The sequence below is a fragment of the Hetaerina americana genome, unplaced genomic scaffold (assembly GCF_022747635.1).
Source record: "Hetaerina americana unplaced genomic scaffold, ioHetAmer1.1.p SCAF_37, whole genome shotgun sequence".
In the NCBI taxonomy this organism is placed as follows: domain Eukaryota; kingdom Metazoa; phylum Arthropoda; class Insecta; order Odonata; family Calopterygidae; genus Hetaerina; species Hetaerina americana.
Genome location: NW_027286952.1, coordinates 1,386,417 through 1,407,400, shown reverse-complemented (window position 1 = coordinate 1,407,400; position 20,984 = coordinate 1,386,417). Strand labels below are relative to the sequence as shown.

Here is a 20,984-nt window from a genome sequence, read left to right as displayed (position 1 = left end):
CCTTGAAGATGTAGCCTCACATAGGACATAATGATAACCCCAGAGGATAGCAGAGACAGACAACAGAATAAAATAAAGAATACCTCCAGCAGCAGATGAACAACTCATGACAAAGGTCACAAAATCTAAATGCAAACTTAAAGCAAACATACCTACGGCCGTGAAACAATGGCTAAAAACAATGGAATAAGTTATTCAGTGTAGCCATTAAATATGGCGGTCCGTTTTCTGAAGCTAATTTCTTTTTGAAAGTGATTTGCTCACGGGAGCATTCAGAGGACAGTGTTGTAGTGACGCTTCCAGTTGTGTCAACTGGAAGCGTCACTGTTTCCCCAAGTGATCGAGAGTGTGTGATTTCAGTTTTCCTCTAACCTGCCACCTTGTTTTTACCCACCCCCATACACAAACCTAGTGCCTATCAAGTTTACAGCTATTCCGTTTTCAAAAATCCTTATGCTCAAAGATATCATCTTCATCAAAAAACCACATTGAGGCAAAAAGAAAATACATGAATCTAAGTAATAAAACTGAGGAAACCCTGAATAAATAAATAGAATCAAATCACAAAAGAGTGCATGAAGGCTATGGAAGAGTGGAGAGGAGCCTGCCACTACTATTATGATAATGCAATATGCAACAAAACTCTGAATAGAAATATACTTTCTTCCACTGAGGAGGCTTGTTCATTTATTTTCTTTGTATTAATTATTTTGAGGAAGTATTTCCCAAAAGGGAAAAGGATAAAGAAGTAAACACTGATCTTATCACTGAACGATTAATAGTGGCGTTAAATAGTTATTATTTAAGTTTTACGCTACATATGAAGAAATATAGTTACAGCAATTGATTAAAATTTAAAACGGAGTGGTTAGCAGATTCTGCTTAATTTTCCATCGATGGTCTAAAATAATTTCCTTGGCATGCTGAGATGAGAGCAGGATTGCAAAATAACTGCTGGTTCACAGCTTGAAACGATTAATTATGTCAATAATCTTTAAATCCTGCTGCAACTGCTTCGCCATTTACTTACGCTAATGGCAAGCGCTTTTAATGTATGTTTTATACAATATAGGTATACTCTTAACGCCACCACTTCCGGTACACATTTCCACACCAGATCAAAAGGGCAGGTTACAATTTTGATCATCGGAGAAAGCAGAAAATTTAATTCTTAGCGTCAATTTAACAGAGGACTTTCCTAAAGGGGTGAATAACTATACATCCTTAATACGCCAAAACTAAAATTCAAATTATTCACCCATCAAAAATTTCTCTTGCTGCATCACCAACTACTCACAGGTGTTCTGAAATTTGTTAAAAATTTGGCGAATGAGGAAACACCTAAAGTAGAGCAAAATATTACTGAATCATCCGACTATATAATGCTAGCAACATGAGTTTTCTTAAAGTACTGAATACTAATTTGCTTCATCAAGGCTGTATTATTTAGCATTGGCCCACTGCCGAAGTTGGTACAGTAATTAATACGATGTGGCGCCTCTGAAGTGTAATGAGTAACAAATACCTCAGGTCTATTCATTTTATCATACGGGCGCGAGTTCTCACAAGCTGCTATTGGTAAACAATATACATGTGAAATTTGTATCGAAGAGTAAGTCAAGTACATTTTAACCTCAGCACCTTTTAGCCATAAACAATGACAATCGTTCAGTACAAAACGACCATAGAAGCATAAATATATTGAATAGTAGCATCCCATGAACATGCACGCATTACGTAAACATTACATTAAGCACATTATCTAAAGGATACTCCTCACTTCGGGTGGTGGGTAAATAATCCCCACCATGGGCTGAGACGATGGGACTCCATTCTCTTGATTATCTGAAGGAGGCTGGGATACATCCACTGATGGCATGGTATCCTATAGCGTAGACCAAAATTGGTTAAAAATGAACAAAAGGGTTGGACGGATTCACTTCCCAATGCACTGGAAAGGTAAACTTTACGAACAGATAACACAAACACTCTACCTTTCACCTTATTAGGTGTATGACACCTTTTGTTAGAGGGTTTCACGACAACCTCAACGCACTTAACCACCGCAAACTCTCAGAACGTACAATACAATAAATACACGCCGTTCCCTGTGCTCCAAGCTTCTTTGTAATAAGACCACGTTGCCAAATTGACCGCAAGTGACAATCGACGCACATTCTGGAGGTCATTTTGAAGCTCTGTCCAAACCGTTAATGCGTTCATGTTTTGAGTTAGCCTCCTGAATGTAAGAAAGGCGACTAATGAAAGGGCAACTCGAGTTTGGGAAAATTACGCAGTAGTACTGCCAGCTATGTAGCTAAGAAAAAGGCACTAACAGATAGTGTACGGATGTAAATATTTTGATATTTGAGATAGCTTCTGAAAACATTTGTGTGTAGTTGCAGAACCGCGTGATTCTGAGTTCTCTCTACGATTCATTTGGTTTTATTTTATTTCTTTTATTAATTGAGTAACTTAGTTGATTGCTGGCACTAGTTTCGTATTCTTTTTCTTCTTATCGGGTTATATTTACTCTTTTTATGTATTCCGTTTTTTTTTATTTTGCTTGAATTTACTAGATCAGATAGTATATCATAGCAATGATTTTAGACTATTTTATCTTGGTGTATACGAGAGGTGGACAACCTGCGGCTCTTTGAAGGATTCTCCGTGGCTCTCGATAAATGTACCCGAGTTACATTTTCTTTTCTGTGTCATTATATTTTTAAAAATTATTATCGGTCCGTACGTGTGTCAAGATGTCCTTTGAATCACTGACAACAAATATGAAATACTAAGTGAAAAGTTGTAACAAATTTCATTCCCGTCCAAGCTGAGAATGATGCACTAATGAACATGAAGAGTGGCGTGATGGAGCGACTGCGATTGACCGACCGATTTGGAATTTGTGAACTTTCATTGCAACGGACACTTGCCATTGTGCTTTGGAGGAAACAATATCTATCACTCTCGCTACAGATATAATTTGCAAACTGGAATTCTTGGTAAGTTAACTATAATTTGTTTCGTAGTATGTAAAACGTGTTATTGTTACATTAACACAGAACTTGTATTTTCTAAATTTCTTTATTTGTTTCCAGTTTTTTTTAATATATCGACAGAGAACGAAAGTAAATAAAGAAAATACGAGCAAGAAAATAGAAGTTTTAAAAAAAGTGGGAGGAGAATTTCTTTTTTATTGGCAATAACGGAAAAGCATTGTGTTATTTGTAATTCTACGGTCAAAAATTATAAAGCTAGCAATTAACGTCAAAATTAGGAAACCAATCATCCACAGTTTTCCAATCAGTATCCACCAAATCCCAAATTAAGATCAGATAAACATGCTTCTATAAAATCAAATTTTAATAATCACCTGTCAATTTTGACGACCTTTAGCAATCAAGCTAAAAATGTGGCTGAAGCCAGTTTTGTTATTGCCTGGAATATTGCTCGTGCAACACGCCCGTATGGAGAGGGAGAGTTTATGAAAAAAAAACTTGGAAGATGTGCTTCAAGTTTTAGATCCAAATAATGCAGCATTGCACAAAGTTGTTTCCCAAATTCCCATCTCGAGACGCACAACCGAACGACGCATGACAGCAATTAATACATCTCTTGAGTATAATTTTTTAAATGATTTGAAGAACTGTATTGCGTATGCCCTTGACGAATCGACAGATATCACAGATATTCCGCGATTGGCAGTTTTCATACGTTTTGTTTCACCTGATTTCGTTGGTAAAGAAGAATTATGAGATTTAGTAGCACTAAATGAGTCAACCCACGGTGTCGACATTAATAATGCATTAGATTCCATAATGAAAACTTTTGATGTGCCTCTTAATAAAATTGTAAGCGTTGCAACTGATGGAGATCCGGCAATGCTGGGTAAAAAAAATATTGGTCTTATTGGGCTTTTAAGATATGATTCTCAAATTCCACAATTCATACCGATTCACTGCATTATTCACCGACAACATCTCGTTACAAAATGTTTAAAATATCCTGATGTTATGAAAACAGTGTTACACATTGTAAATTGCATTCGCACCGATGCAAAAAACCATCGACAATTCAAATATTTCCCTGAAGAATTACAGGACGAAGAACTTCTAAATGGCATTAATTTCTTTTGCATTGCTGATTGTTATTTAGCTACAACGTATTAAATGGATTTGTTTGATCCGATAAATGCATTTCTAAAAGAAAATGGAATAACCTTTTCAGAATTAGACGATGGCGAGTGGTTGCAAGACTTAATGTTTTTGACTGATGTCATGGAACATTTGCAAACACTGAAATGACAATTGCAAGAAAAAGATAAAATAATATCTGACTTCTCACAGTGTATATTTAGTTTTCAAAAGGTCATCAAAAGTAAAACATTTTGTCATTTTCCTCGAATTAACAAATTCATTCCAATATTAAACAACAAAACTCAACGAGTACAGAAAAGGTACATAAAAAAGCTAAAAGGAATACTGACGGAATTCCTAGAAAGATTTCAAGACTTGAAATATTTTAAATCGTCTCACGATTTTTTTCTGAATCCATTTGAAATTAACAAAATTCAAGGTGATTTTTCCATTTCCAATAAAATTATGACCCAAAAAGCATCAGGAGAATTATAATCAATAGAGATGCAAGAAGATGAAGCTCTACAATTAAAATAAGTCGACTCCAATTACTGAATTTTTTACCAGAATCGAAGTATCTTGAGTTAAAAAGGCTGCTTGTCGAATCATTTCAATATTTGTAACAACTTACTTATGTGAGTAATTTTATTCCACTTTAAAATTCGTGAAACCCAAAACACGGATCAGTATTAACTAACCATCTGAGAGAATTACTGAGAAGTGCTGTCACCAATTATTCACCAAATTTTAAAATTAAATTATTTTATAAATTTATTTTTAAATTTAAATATAAATTCAATTAGCATGATTTGTGCTTGAATGTATACAATTTTTGATTTAAGTTTGTAATTAAATATGTATTTAATTGCGGAAAACTGTAAATTTTGAAAAATGGCTCGGACTACCAAGGACTTTGGCCTCTGTGCTATTACTATTACTCTCATACTCTGTACTATTACTCCAGTGAAGTCTTTCTTTCATCAATTCTTGTCGGTAATTGTTTTAAAAAATGATCGTGCCGCAGTAGTCCTGCCACCTGTGTGGCTAAAAATAAGGAATAAACAAATAACGTCCAAATGTATTTTAATATTTGAAATTGCTTCTACAAGCATAAGTGTGTAGTAGCAAAACCGCATGATAGTTTTTTTGCATAATTCTGAGTTCTCCTCAGAATTCATTCGGCAATATTTTATTTAAGTTTTCCCGTTCTTTTCTTTCAATTTATTAATTTGGGCGATTTTTAGTAGTACGTAGTTTCGTATTCATTTTCTCTTCTATATTACTTGAGATTATCCATGCCTCATATCTTGCTTTAATTATCAGGTCGAATAGTACCACATTTCGATAAATTTAAACTTTTTACCTTATTGCATGGTATTTTACTCAAAGGTAATTTGTCGGTCATTACTCCTTGTCAGTAATTGCAAATTAACAGGAACGGTACCTACAGCCGTATACATAAAGTATTATAGAAAAGAGCAACCCCAGCCGTATTCTTAATGTTGAGGGAATATTCGGGGTAAAAAATATAATACTAAACGAAAACTGATCGTGGTTTAGGACGGAACAAACGATGAAACCGACATACGATAACAAAACACACATCAGCTTAGGTGTGTGTGTCAGATAGCAATGACCCTCCTGCGTCGCAAGCAATCGAAACACGCTGGGCTTACGAGAGATTTCTCCCCACGCCAATCGAACGCAATAAATAAATACAAATAAACTAAGTACTCCCTAGCTTGGAGATACCGATTAGTTTCAAATGAGTGCCGTTTAACACTTTACCATGCCTTCTTTAAATGTCATTTGAATTATGGTGTTGAGTTAGGGGGTCATTCGCCACATGTTAAACAAATTTTGTTACTACAAAAGAGAGCTATTCACTCTCTTGCTAATATACCACCACAGGATTCTTGCAAACCTTTTTTTATAAGGTATGGAATCGAAATGGAAATATGGTAATGGAATTTATAACATAGGTAAGGTATTGTATTTAGTTTATATATTTTTAAGGCTCTGATTCATGTGAAAGTTTATCTAGAAAGTTACCAATTAAGATCTATCTACAGGTAACATCCATAACTACTCCACAAGAGGTAAATCAAATCCAAATACTACTTATTGTAGATTGTCATCAACTTACAACATATTTCATAATGTGAATGTATCACTGCATAACTATCTGCCTACTCAGTTGAAATCAGACTCTATCCAGATTTTCAAGAATAGGGTATATGTCTGGTTACTTGCTCACCCATATTACTCATTGGACAAATTCTTTTTTGACAACCTCCATCACATTTAAGAAATTGTTTACATAACAAATAATATTTATATTGACATTGAATATGGTTGTACCATTTTTCAAAATGAATAAAGTATTATCATTGATCCTTTCTGGTGGAGAGGAAAGTGTCATCAGCATTTCAGGTCCCTCTACCTTTAGGAAGAAGAGACTTCGGATCATTTAAAAAATAATAAAAGTGGGCCTAAAATATCTCCTTACACAAGATCCCATGATCAGATATTGGCACATTGGATCGACGAATGCTATTTATCAGCCTTAAGTTTGGTATTCATTTGGACTATTTGATTACGATTTGTTAAGTAAAACCCTATCCTGACTAAGGCTTTGCCATTTATTCCAAATTGACATAGTTTAGAATACAGAATGTTATGCCTGTGAGTTGAGTGCCTTTGAGAAATTGAAGAAGGTAACAATTATATTTTTCTGTTTGGATATACCCTTAATGATTTCATTAATAATGTGGGAGGCAGCATACATGGTAGAATTCCCTTTAGTGAAGCCATGCTGGGATGAATGTGGTAGGTTAAATTGTATAAATAGTTCACTATTCGAATCTAAAATATTTTAAGAAAACAGAGTAATGCTATACGTCTGCTTCAGATTAGGATTGCTTCTTATGGACTGGAATTATCACATTTTCAGTATGTTGTGAAAATGACTATTGCAAATCAATAGGTCAAAAGATATATGCCAGGGAACTTCCATCAAACCGATGTTCATCATTTGTTGAAGCACAGCCACGTTTAAACTCATTTACTCAATTGCAAATGGACACAATTACAGTAGCAGATGTGCCATGAAATATTATCTATTTCAGTGTTGAGTCTTTTAAATATAGTAACAGTTTAATCACCGCAAGAAAATCCGTTTTTTATAATTCTAAAGAAACAAAAGGTTGAAAGGTTGTCACCTCAACTTACTATGATAATGAAACCATGAGATGGATATAGCTGAAACTGAAACAGCAGTCTAGTGAAAGATGAGGAGCTTCACCTAAATCAAACCTTTTCTTACACCTGCATGCGCATGCAGACAAGGGTATGGGGTATAATCTCAAATGCGGATAAAATTTGAAGGTTTATGCATGAACAGAACTTAAAGAGGTATCACTCAAATTTTAATCACCAATATTAAGTAACAAATTAATCATTAGTTCAATATCTTTAACAACATTTCTAAGCAAATGTTCCACAGTCAAAGTATCAAGGCTGAATTGCTATATACACGAGTTGAAATTGACTAAAGCACATTTAAATTATGATTTCAGTTTCTCCAAGTTCTTCATCAGATGGAAGTTCTATAGTACTAGGATCGACATAATTAGCATCAATGAAAGGTAGTCCATTTTGCTCGCGGTGGCGGAGCTGAAGATATGCCTCCCTCTGCGACCAATCCTTCAACCTAGTGGTAAGAGAGACAAGGCAAGTGATTAAATTGGACAAATATGTTATCAACTTAAAATGGCATAGAATGAAATTCTGAGCACTTACTGTTGGTCTGGCAGATACGTGAAGAAGAAGCCGCCAATCACTATACACAGCGTCACAGAGAAGAACATTGTCGCATGTGCAGCATTTTTATCATTTTCTTCATCTTTTGTATCATACCCATATGAAATCCAATTCTGAAATTTAAAATTTGAACCATTACTGCAGAATTAATTGACGGCCATTAGACTACCATTTGAGGACTCAGAATGGCAAGAAACTGTTGATACATAATAATTAAAGGAATGTTGATGTGCAGACCTTGTAGAATCAATTAGTGGCTTGTCCGCAGTGGTGACATTAAAACCAAAGTGAGAGGACTTAGTGCCCTTAGAAGCACTCATCCAACATATGTTCTAGACATCATGTTCCTCAGCCAGAGATGAGCGCTATAACCTTGGGGAGGGTGGTATTTCTCTAACACAGCCTTCTGCTGTTTTCTATCCCCACTTGCAATGCTATTGAAGACTTCATCCAAAGGGTATGTATACATTTCTAGTCATACTTTCTTGGGTGATTAAAAGTGATTCTAACAATTTTAGAAGCCATTCTTCCCATGCTTTTCCATAACAATACACCTCTAGCACAATGGCCAATCATCAGGGCCACCTTCTAAGAAACTTCATCATTTATGGCCATTAGATTTGACTCAACAGTGTATTAGAAGATAAAAACTCGACTGACTGACAAAACTAAAAATAAATGCCCCATGGGAATCATTTGAAGGTTTGACATTGAGTTCTTTCATCCTGAATAAAAGAGAAGAAAACAATGCCTTTTCCTGTTCTTTCAAGTTTGTTGAAATATATAAAACGGGTTATTTAGTCTCATATATTCATATTCCCAGATTATTTGACCCATGGTACATCAGAACAGAAGTGATACAGATTATTTATGTAAATATTCATACTAAGGTAATCATAAAAATAATTATAATTTCTTCCATTTCCACAGAGTATATTCGCATATTTTCATCACACCTTTTCCCATTTAGGATTTTGAATCTAATTTTTGAGCATGCACTTCCACTTTCTGCAGATTGAATTATTCCCATAGTAATAAAATTCTGAGGATGACCCAAATGGTTAATATGAAACCATTTCAGCCATTGTTTGGTCAAATTTTTCAATCATTCTTTGAGTTGGTGTAAGTGATAGACCTGCAATGGGTTCAACTCTGCCCCCACTCCATGTCGATATTCAAATCGAACATGAATAAATGAATGAATATATGTTTATTCATTCACATAGATACAGACATAAGGAAAAGGGATAGGAACACAGGAATGGAAGTGAAGGTGGAATCAAGCTGATATAAATATAAAATTATATATATGAATGTATATATGTATGAATACATATATACATATCATATATATATATATATATATATATATATATATATATATATATATACATATCATATATATATATATATATATATATATATATATATATATATATATATATATATATATCATAAATATATGATGAATAAGGTCGGAAGCTTAAACTTTCTGAAATGTGCCCTTTTATGTGTTTCTTATTCATATTTTTGTGTTCCATTGCACTGTCCGAATGTTAGATATAGTATATGTTATTAACATAATATTATATGTGTGTATAAATGTATATGTGGGTCGTAGTAGTCCAGGCGGTTGAGCGTTGGACTACTGACCGGAGGGTCCTGGGTTTGATTTCCGGGCAACGCACTCTGGGCACCTGCAGCTCCACCCAAGCTATGTGATTTTTCGGGTACCAGGTCTTCCTGGGAAACCATAACCGGCACAGGGAAAGGAACTGGCCCCCCTACCCTGATGTGTGAATTTCACACGCCGTATAGGGCTTAGTACTGGGTGAACTCTGCCATCACCTACCAAACCAACCTTCGGGTTGATTACTGTGTTTATATATATATAGTATATATATAATACGTGTATATATATATATATATATATATATATATATATATATATAATAAAAATATAAAACAGTAATTTAAGTCCAACAATCCCTATATGGCATGTGAAATTCACACAGGGGTCAATAACTTTCCCTGTGCCGGCTATGGTTTCCCAGGAAGACTTGGTACCCGAAAAATCACAAAGCTTCGGTGGAACTGAGGGTGCCCAGAGGAGCTTGCCCAGGACTCGAACTGGGGCCCTCCGGTCAGCGGTCCAACGCTAAACTCCTGGACGACCCTACGTACATGTATTATTACTATTAGGTAATCTACCGGTTACGGTAGTTTTAGATGGACACAAGAACCAAATAAATATTTTGTTACTCCTAACAAAACACAATACAGTATCCTACTCTATATCAAGTCCCTGTATACTTCTACAGTCCCTACTCTATATCTCTGTATACTTCCTTCCTCCCTATTCCTGCCCATTCCTCGTTTGCCTAACGCTCTCCCCTCTATTACAGTCTTCAAAATCCCACAGCTTATCAATATGCCCTTCATCCATTTTTCCGGTCTCCTCATGATTTCTCCCAACAATCCCCTCTCCTCACCCACCACACTTCCTTGTTTCTTTGCCTTTCCATCCATTTTTCCTTCTCCACACCCATATTTCAATAGCCTCCAATCTACGTCCTTACTCAACGTCCCTGTCATAAACTCCCTCCTCCTCGTAAAAGCCTCTTTGTATAGCGCAATTCTTCTCCTTACGTCCCTACCACTTTGACCGTGTTGGTCCAAAACACTTCTGACATACGTAAACTGTTCTACCTGCTCTATTTTTGTTTCCCCTATTTAAATGTTAACCTTATCTTTTTTCTTTCTTGAAAATTGCATAACCCCTGTTTTATTAATATTGATTCTCATCCCATATCTATCGCACTGAATTTCCAATTCCCTCAGCAATGCTTGTAACGCCTTGGCTGAGTAACAAACTAGAATTTCGCCATCGGCAAACCAAACTGATTTTATGGATTCCCCGCCAACTTTCATGCCTACCTCCAGTTCTTCCCATGCCTCTTTAACCACCACAAACCTTCAAGAAGTGCAGAGGCCAGAAAAGCAGGTTAAATAAGACCTGGAGGTCACGGGCAACTGTTGCATTGTATCATGAATATGAAGCATCACCTAAATAAGGCTGTGGCTATGACCACTAGAAATTTATTTGATGAAATGCTTACCTCTTAAGTGATTGACAAAATTCAGAATATGATTTTGAGAAATCGACAGATGAAAGTTCCCAAAATAGTTGATGCCACAAGCATATCATCAGCAATGTTTGGTGCTTTCGATGTTGTATGAAAAAAATTGGGTGCAAATTATATCTCTGCTAGACAGATGCTGTGTTTATTTATTTATTTATCGACTTAATTGGGCGAGGTTGAGACACTGGTCCTTCTTCCACCGAAACCCTTTGATGTTACATTGAAAACAATTACGGACACCCAAGCCCTAGATTGAGGAAATACCACCTTAACAGGGATCGAATCCACGACCTCTGGGTTGGCAGGCAAAGACGTAACCCGGCCACCGCCAAGGCCAGTGACTGTTTGCTCTAAGAGGAGAATAAATGCACTCGTTCGGCCAATTTGTAGGCTGGATTGGTACTTCTCCCATCACCATCCTGGCAAGTTCCTCAGTAGATACATGACTGTGGATGAATTGTTGATACACTACTACTAGTACACTCCAGGGGAAAAGGAAGAGTGGAAACAGGGTTCCGGCTTCTGAGAGCAATCACTCCAAAGATGTCAAATCTGCGACTGTGATATCAGCTGACAAGGTGATAGTCATGGTAATCTCGGTTGCAGGCAAAATCATTTATAATGAAATTAAAAATACAAAGTAACTTTCCACTGTTCTTTATTAGCGTACGACCGGTTTCAACGCTCAAGCGTCATCATCAGGTACAAACGCTTGAGCGTTGAAACCGGTCGTACACTAATAAAGAACAGTGGAAAGTTACTCTGTATTTTTAATTTCATTAACATGAATTTCCACAAGGTTGAGCCAGAAACAATTGAATTTTTAAAATCATTTATATCAACTACTTGCAGTGAGGGAACGTGATACATGGAGAGTATTACGCATCATCATTGAACCAGTCAAGCAAAAAAAAGCGAAAAGAAAAAACATTCCCATTTGGCAAGGAACAAAATGCTCAGAATGCAAAAACTTCGCAATTTCAACGGTGAAAAAAAAGAGAATCAAAGTTTAAATTATTACAATATCCATCATATTCACAACATTTAGCCAGAGACTTTTTTTATTTCCAAACATGAAAAAGTGATCCAGCGGAATACAATTCGTGCCGAGCCAGGAGGTCACCGCCAACACAGATGGATATTTTGAGGAGCTTCCAAAATCCTAGTTTTTGGACAAATAATTGGAAAAATAGGAACAAATCTATTCAATGCAATTTGTTTCTCCATTTTTTTCTGAAGGAATAACTGAACCACTCCTCGTATTAATGAAATATTTCAGTGTTTTTAAATACTTGATGAAATTATATTTGCTCACTGCGTGTTAATATCTCACCAATTAGGTTCAATTCACTGTAATTATAAAATGTCTACGGAAATTTAAATTCACCAATCATTCAGTTCTTTCATGAATTCAAAATGATCGTAAAAACAGTGAAGAATAATCTCATAATTATTAGTGATACGAATATTAACAGCCTGGTTCCAAATCATCATCCTCTCACGCAATATAATAAGGTGTCCTATGGTCTGATGTCTCATAAACGCTTGTCCCTACTGGGATACCTAAACAAAAACTTCAGCTAAATGAACAGACCCTGCTCTATTAAGATTCTTCAATTCCTACCAATTCCAACCATCGATGAATGAAATCAGTAAATTAAATATTTCTATTAATGGTTACTCTACTGAATCTGAAAACACACATGTAAAAAATAATCAGAAAATAAGGTTAAATGCCAAGATATTTTAGGAGGCGGTACCAAAATTCATTGGTCTATTTTGTACATAGAGCGTGCTCAACGTGCCGCAGTCCAGTGTGGACTGCGGCGCTTCCCCCTCCGCTGCGAATGCCTGTGACAATGCCCTTATGTACAGTATTTCGTCGCAACACCTTGTTCCTTTAGAGCCCCCAATATTTTCAGAGTTTAAGAGGACGCCTCTGTAGCTTAATTGGCAAAAACAGTCGGCTGGACATCGAGGGATCCAGGTTCGCATCACGGTCAAGGAAAATGACGAATTAGAAGAAATTAGACAAAATTAGAAGAACCCATTACCACCTTGACAGCATTAGATTGCTCTCCCTTGCTTCTTTAGCACCACACAGTATGGGTTCATGTGAGAGAAGAAAAAACGGACAAAAAATCAGCTTGTTTCAGTCGGCGTCGGCATTAGCCTACTACTCTTAATGAAAGGCGCCAAGGGGTCCGCAGCTTAACGTCCCAGCCGACGGACGGCGTACTCACTCAAAGTGCCCTCCACAAAGCACCTCAAGTACGGATCGAGATACCTCTGCAAAATATTCTACCCCCTCGGGATACGAAACGGAGCCTCCCACCTCTGGATGGGAGGCTCCGTTCAATTACATTGTTCATTGTACATACATTGTTCAACTCGAAACTGAGCCTCCCACCTCTGGGTGGGAAGCCAGTACGATAGTCACCGCACCAATCCGATCCCCTCTCACACGTTGATGGCATAAAAATGCACATGAGATATGTTTGCACACGGTACATTTAAGGTAGAAAAGTGTGTCATTAGGTTTTTGCTTATTTCCAGGTGTATATTCTGAAGCTTGGTCAATCCATTTGTCACTGTTTTAATTAATATTAGAAATCTCATTTTCCCCAGAAATACAGCCAACCTCGCGAGTTGTTCCTGCAATGATACTTCCGAGGTAAAGGATTAGTAAAAGATATATTGCGTAAACCAGAAGTATTTTTCAGTACAAGCAAAATTGGGGCCATTTTCTTTATGCTACAAGTAAGTCTAAATTTTGCTTGTTGCTGGTAAATAATGGTGCTGCACTAGCAGCCTGATTACATTGCACAGTTTATTATACTTAAGTTTGAATGACTTTCCTCAAAAGGATTGTCACTCGATTTGTAGCTTTGAGAAATGGCCATCTACTCTGGACTCAAGTCAATGAATGGTTAATAAGAAAAGGGCAATTGTATTTGAAAACCAAAGAATAATATGAGAATACTTAAAGAGGTTTTTCATACAAATTCTGTCCCAATACTGTCTTCTTTCTTCCGAATATCGTTTACTTACATACAAATAAAACAAAATTAACAGAATCCAGCCAAAAGGTCATGCAGGTATTCACTTTGAAGTGCACGTAATTGAATAAATCATTCGTCGAAGTCGATATTTAGCAAGGAAGAGGAATACAGCAAATTGATTATTACGTTTAAACCTCTGCCCGGAGGTTTCATGTATGGCGGCGTAAAACATACCATCGATACATTGGGAGAATAACGTCTACACAAGGCACATACCTTCGTCGATGTTGTAACTTGTGTTGGAATCACATCTTCTTTCAGGGTAGCGGTATCACTACTTTTTTCACCCGTAGAAACAAATCGACAGCAGTTACCCTTGCCAAAATTAAACCTTTTAGCGCTAAAAGATGCCACATTTCTACCCCACAATAAACACCGTACGCCATTGAGCAGAGACATTTTTCGGAGTCGACCAGATCGTGCAGATGAGTGAACAAAAGATCGCCTTTCGCGTGACGTTACTCAATTATTCTTCCCAGAGACCCCCCCAGAGAAATATCTCGTCTTTTCCCCTAGGAGAAACTGTCACTCTTCCACCCGTATTTCGATCTTATTCTGCGCCATCAGCGAGAGGATTTTCCAACTAAGAGAAGACGACTTATCTACCCCACCCCTCCCCAATGCGTTCAAATTAATTTAATCTTTACTTATCAAAGAACCGTACTTACCACTATAGAATTCGTCTAAAGAAAAACATATGAATACATTAATCACTACTGTGGTGAAGAGATTCACATGTACCCCCACATCACATTTAGCCTGCTGTTGTGGACGTAACACGCTTGAAGGCTCTGAATGGTAAACGAGCAGGGGTTTTATTTTCAAATTACTGCTCGCATTTGTGCTAAATAGCAGCGTGAAATGGCCTTTCATTGCCGTGTGGTCAGGCAATGCACTCTTTTCTACAGTTAGGTATACAAATATAGGTTTGCTTCGGCATCTTCTTCCCGAGAAGAGAACCGTCTCGTGACAATTAAATACATGTTGTGGCAGGTGACCATCAGAATCAACGAGCTTTTCGAAATTACCGATGAAGTTCTCTGCTGCCTTTGACTCAAATCTTGCTGCTTTGCCATGCCTCACAACGAAGTGGATGCCAGTTGTTCTCGCTAATTTCTCAAACCAGGCACCTTCCCCTTTAATACTTCTTCAGCCGTTGATGATCCTGACATCTTATTAACAAGGTCAGCGAAAATCACTTAACCCTCCTCACAAGTTATATTCTCGTAAATGGTGTGGCATTGCAATTGCTTTTCATTTATACATATGAGAAGTAACCTTCCAACATCGTTGATAACATGTAATCGTTGCGTTTATATTATTGTTACTCTCTTTGAAGCATCTATCTCCTTAGTTTTTCAAGGAAAGGCCAATCGTTGATGTCGGCCGATTGTTGGTGTGCGCACTTGATCAGCCGCATTCACACCTTGTTCTTGCTTTCAATGGTTTTACTTTTCATTTCTATGGTTTTTTATTATCTTATGGCTCTCTTCTAGTGGATTTTTCTTCTGTGACATTATTAAAATTACACACAAAATATTACTAAACTTTGCCCAAAGAAATCACTGATTTTGTTTAAACACAAGTTTGGAAAAACATATGATCACTAGTGATGCTAAGATGCAAGCGGAAAGAGTGCTACAGGCAAACTACAGGTACGCGATGAATCTGGGGATTCCCTTCTCCTCGTTATGTGATAAGTTGCTCGTTAAGTGAGTCGTTTTTGGGGAAAATATTGTTGCTCATTACGCGATTACTCACTGTGTAAGGTGCTCATTAAGCAAGGTTCCATGTATATGGTAGTGAGTGTTTAAGCCAAGCTGCAGTAATTCAACCCAGTACCTTTTATCAACCAATAATATCACCACAGTGTAGTTTTATTGTAAAACAATGCCCTCTTCGATCGGGTTTCCCAAAGAAAACAAGGTTAAAGGTGTTAACCCAGGACTGGCCAATAGTTGGTTTCGACTATTTCTGTCTACGGAGTGCAGTAGTGTACTCATAATTTGTCCAAAGTTACATATCGACGCAGAGACTTGTCGGGCTCGGAATTGAAAAGCACAACACCAGTCTCAGAATCGACCCCATGATTACATTTATTCTCCACTGAGAGAAAACACAGCACCCATCTTGTCGTAAATTTTCCTGCAAAATTAAAAGTACTGTACCTTGTGATGATATTCCTTCAGCCTCAGCTATTTAGCAAACTTTGATTCGTCCATCACTCAAACCCATATTATAGATTTTGTCAATCATTTTAAAGGATGTCACTTTCACAGGACGTCCTGAACAATGTTCATAATTTATGGACACATGGCCAAGTTAAAACCCATTTACCCAACTGTTAACAGTCACATTGACATCACACACCTGTCTGTTATGTGTTAACCAACACATAACAGACAGGTGTGCCATGAACTTCCTCCGACTCGCCTTTAAACTCTTTCTTGATAAGCCTTTTAAATAGAAGTGTTCAATCACCATACAAAACTCATCATTTTTTTTATTTTTCTAAAGAAACAGAGGTTTGTTGCATCAATCGACTATGAAAATGGAGCCATGAAATGGTTATAGCTGAAACTTGAACAGCAGTCTAGTGAGAGATGAGGCTTACTAAAAGTAAACCTTTTCCACTACAAGGGCAATCTCTTGGATTTTCTAATGAATTATTGACAGGCCCATAAAAAAATGTTTCTTCTTGTTGACTGTCATCCTGAATTAAAGGCTTCCAGAGTTTCCCCTCCTCTGTGACATTAAGTCTTCCATCTTTTCATCCAGTTTGATCCAGGTCAATATTCAAATATAGGGTCAAATTGAGGGATTAAGCTATGGCAGAGCGCCTACTTTCCCCCGCAATGGTTTTCTCTCTCCAGGAAATATCAGGTTATGTGCCACTGACAAATTTTGAAGTTACCAGACAGAGGAAGTGCCGCTCCCTTACCCCATCATTGAAGCATTCTTGTCATCACACGTCTACTGTTTGACTTTGAAAACATTTCCCCAGTCAAATTTCCCCCAGCTGCAATTTCCTTTTCCCCTCATTTCAATGATGTCCATCCTCTTAATTCTGGTTCACCCTGGTTTGAAGCAATTCAGCGGCTGTGGCAGGTTCAATTTTGATTTCCAAAGATAAGGTACACACTTGATTAGAAGATACATCAGCACATTTTTTGGAAGAACTTGCTGAATGACATTGTCATCGTCATTCCATCCATCTAGGAATTCTGGATTATCCTCCAGAAATTAGTCTCTTTCCTCGACGACATTTCATTGATCTTGTCCAAAATTGGCATATTGTGATATCACAAGGCTAATATGGTTTCAGGCACAATGGGATTGCATAAGCGACTAAATTTCGCACAAATTTGCATTGGTTTGTGCTGTCTTACATTTTCAGGGGGCCCTGCTTCTAGATCATTAAACGGAGCAAGAACCGAATAAGAGGGCAACCATTGGATTCTGCAAAGGATTATGAATGAAAGATAACTAACAATTTAAATATTCTCTTAATTAAAAATATAAACATAATTGAATTCTGGCAGGCAAAGGCAGCCTTGTATTGCTCAAACTTATCAATTCAAATTTTACTCAAGAAGTAGTGATTTCGACTGGGTTCTCCATCTGTAACCCAACCGAGCATTAGCATGCCTTTCCTCCCACTAGCACCTACGGTCCCCTCCGCCCCACTCCTCCTCACTTCACCCACAAATACACTCCCATTCGAATCCTCCACCCACCAATCTCCGTTCTCACACAAACGATTGATTGGGCAATGCCCATTGGCAAGTGCCCACCCGCCCAGCACTCCACCAGCCAGCCAATCCAAACAGTTGGTGCAGTGCTGCTTGCCCTACTTTTCATTCACAGATGAACATCGAATCTCTTGTGAGCAGATCGACATGATAGAGCTTCAAGGCCGGAAGTAGAGTATGCAAGTCAACGTAGTTGAATCGACTCTCAAGATGAGGTACTTTGTCTCATGGGCATGTATAAAAGTATGAGAGAAAAAACTATGCATTGATCGAGTAGTATGGAAGAAATAAAAATAAAGAATAGATTGAAACTTGAATTGCCTGTAAACAATTTTAGGACCATTGGAGTTGCTTACTGGCTTTTGAATTCCTTGAACGGCCACAGTATTACTGTTAACCCTCCAATTCACTCCCATAGCACTGATAAATCTTTCAACAAAGCCCAAAGGGAGGTGCTTATAGGTGAATTGTAGCCTATTGACTGTTACTGCTTGGTCATCAAACTGAATATCCAACCTCCACTTCACACGATTTAAGGAAGTCCAAATATTACAATTTAAAGTCTTTATTAATAGGTATAAAAAAGGTCATGCATGAATATCACATATTTTTTATCATAAATGTGTACTCTATGGAAAAAATACAAAAAAATGAAAACACCATTAGAGTGAAAGGTGTTTTTTAACATCTGTGGACTTTGTGGCTATTATTAAATGATTTCGGGGTGAAAGTTCAGGGTCAAACTCGGGGCTGATTCTGCAAGTCATACCTGTAAATAAATTGGTGAGTAAAATTAGAGTAATGCAAGTGCACACTTCCAAATACGCAGTACTAATAACCGATTGTTCAAAAGTATCATTAAAAATGAAACATATTGCAAAAGAATATATTGTTAAGAAAATGTAAACCTATTACAAAAAATGTATTTTAATCATTAAAACAAATATTCTTGGGTTCTCGCCCCGGATGTGCTTGGCTCAAGCACCAACCTCCAGCTCGACTGCGGAGCGAGGGAAGGGACAGTGCAGGACACTTCACTCTCTCTGGGAACAAGGTGGTTGGCATTATGAGCTCACTTCCTATCAGCACACAAATAGTTTGCTCCGGGAGAGGAGAGAAGCACAGGAGCGACCAGTCCCGCAGGTATTAGAGCACGTGGTGGCGGTGTGGCCAGTCTTCCTGCTTTGCCCACGGTACTTGGACTGCTCCAGAGGAGACTGCGCCATGCCCACTGAGCCTTGTGCCGGCTGGCCAGGGGAGACCACTCCTCTCAAACGATCACTCAATTTGGCTTGGCTCGTTTCTTTCTTCCGTGCCGTGGTGAGTCCACAACTTGCTGATTCTCCCCCACCATCACTCAATCAGTTGCCACAGTGACAGAACTGGGTGGATTTCCAGGACCACAGCAGGGGACATAAATGCCCAATTGCTGTGTTCCCACCAATCTGGGCAGGTTGTGAATCCAATGAAAGAGACTTGGACTTCCTCAGGTTACTTCACTATACATATAAAACGAGCCAACAAATAACAATACCTCCATTGCAACAGTTGCCACCCCTATCACACCAAATGCTCCATGCCTTACTCCTTCTCCATATGAGAACATTCAGATTCCCTTGATTAATTCCTCTCAAACCTATACCATTCCCCCCTCCAATGAGGACATCTTAAACCCCTCATAAACAAAAGAATCCAAAGGCATGCCTACACTCCAAAACCTTCCTTGTTCCCGCATAAACCCACCCCTTTTCAATCTATACCACCTACTTCCTTGGAATAGTCTCCGAGATCCATCCTAAAAACCTTTACCCCATCCTCAAGAACCACAACTCCACCAGAAACCTTTTTCCCAACTGAACCTATGTTGCACTCAAACATCTCACTAACCTATGAGGTTAGTTTGAAAGGTTCTTGGAATCACCACCACATGTCAGCACGAGCACAAGGAGTTTCCCGTGTAGTAATGGGTAATCCTTTACGAGTTAACATGTAACGCGACAGTGCTCTGGGAAGAGATTTGATGCATTCACTTCTCTGCCGTTGTTCCCGTGTAGTGATTTGTGGAGATGAAAAAAATTGGGATTCAAGCAGTGATTAAATACTTTGTAAAGAAAGGTATGAAAGCAAAAGAAATTCATACCGACTTTCAGAACACTCTGCTCCCTCATATTCAACCATTGCCAAGACGACAAACGAGTTTAAGTTTACAGCTTAGATGATGGTTTGCATAGTGGTCAGCCAAAGTGTGCCACTGCACCAGAAATTATTTCAAAATTACATAAAATGGTCATGGAGGGACCACCGACTTAAAGTATGAGAAATCACTGAAGCTGTGGGGATGTCATCTGCATGGGCGTGTCACATTTCAACACAAGAATTGGACATGAGAAAATTCTCTGCCACATGGGTGCCGCAACTCTTGACACAGGATCACTAGCACATCAGAATGGACATTTCCAAACAACGTTTGACCCATTTGAGCAACCAAAAAGATTTTCTCTGCTGTTTGTGACCACAGATGAAATCGGGTCCATTACTATACCCCAGAGACAATACATCAGTCAAAGCAGTGGAAGCATATTGATTCACCACCACCAAAGAAAGCAAAGTCGATATGGTCGGCCGCAAAAGTGATGGCTTCAGTTGTCTGGGATGCAAAAGGGATTCTGCTGATGGATTATCTTCTCACTGGTCAAACAATTGCTGGACAATACTACGCTAATCTCCTGGACCAACTACAGCAAAAGGAACATGAAAAAAGGCCAGTTTTGGTAAGGAAGAAAGACGCCTTTCATCAAGACAATGCTTGCCCACACACAAGTGTCATTGCCATGGAAAAAATATGTTAACAAGGATATGAATTGTAGCCTAACCCATCATATTCACCTGATTTGGCTCCATCAGATTTCCATCTCTTCCCCGAGCTAAAAATGTCCTCGGTGGACGGAGATTCTCTTCAAACAAAGAACTAAAAGCCGAATCAGATAGATATTTTGCAGGCCTGAAGGAATCTAATTTTCACAATGAGATTAAGGCACTACTGGCTTAAATACATTAGAGTAAAGG

At 37.9% G+C, this 20,984-nt stretch overlaps 3 protein-coding genes across 3 annotated transcripts in view; all 3 read right to left on the bottom strand.

Annotated features, from left to right (window-relative positions):
• Sf3a1 (splicing factor 3a subunit 1) overlaps window positions 1-2,230 on the bottom strand; it is a 41,914-nt gene extending 39,684 nt beyond the window's left edge. The window contains exons 1-2 of the mRNA XM_071589354.1: window positions 1,995-2,230; window positions 1,774-1,885 (exon numbers count right to left, since the gene is read on the bottom strand). Coding sequence (XP_071445455.1) covers window positions 1,774-1,879 — 106 coding nt within the window. The 5' untranslated portion in view covers window positions 1,880-1,885; window positions 1,995-2,230. The remainder of the gene's footprint in view (window positions 1-1,773; window positions 1,886-1,994) is intronic.
• A 5,315-nt stretch (window positions 2,231-7,545) lies between these two features.
• Window positions 7,546-14,661, bottom strand: NP15.6 (NADH dehydrogenase [ubiquinone] 1 beta subcomplex subunit NP15.6). Its single transcript, XM_071589361.1, has 3 exons — window positions 14,383-14,661; window positions 7,941-8,074; window positions 7,546-7,851 (listed from the first exon to the last, which is right to left on the bottom strand). The coding sequence occupies exons 1-3, from the start codon at window positions 14,563-14,565 to the stop codon at window positions 7,701-7,703; spliced, it is 468 nt and encodes a 155-aa protein (XP_071445462.1). The 5' UTR covers window positions 14,566-14,661; the 3' UTR covers window positions 7,546-7,700.
• A 3,824-nt stretch (window positions 14,662-18,485) lies between these two features.
• LOC139691509 (methyltransferase-like protein 25B) overlaps window positions 18,486-20,984 on the bottom strand; it is a 42,204-nt gene continuing 39,705 nt past the window's right edge. Inside the window, exon 10 of the mRNA XM_071589359.1 lies at window positions 18,486-18,687. Coding sequence (XP_071445460.1) covers window positions 18,581-18,687 — 107 coding nt within the window. The 3' untranslated portion in view covers window positions 18,486-18,580. The remainder of the gene's footprint in view (window positions 18,688-20,984) is intronic.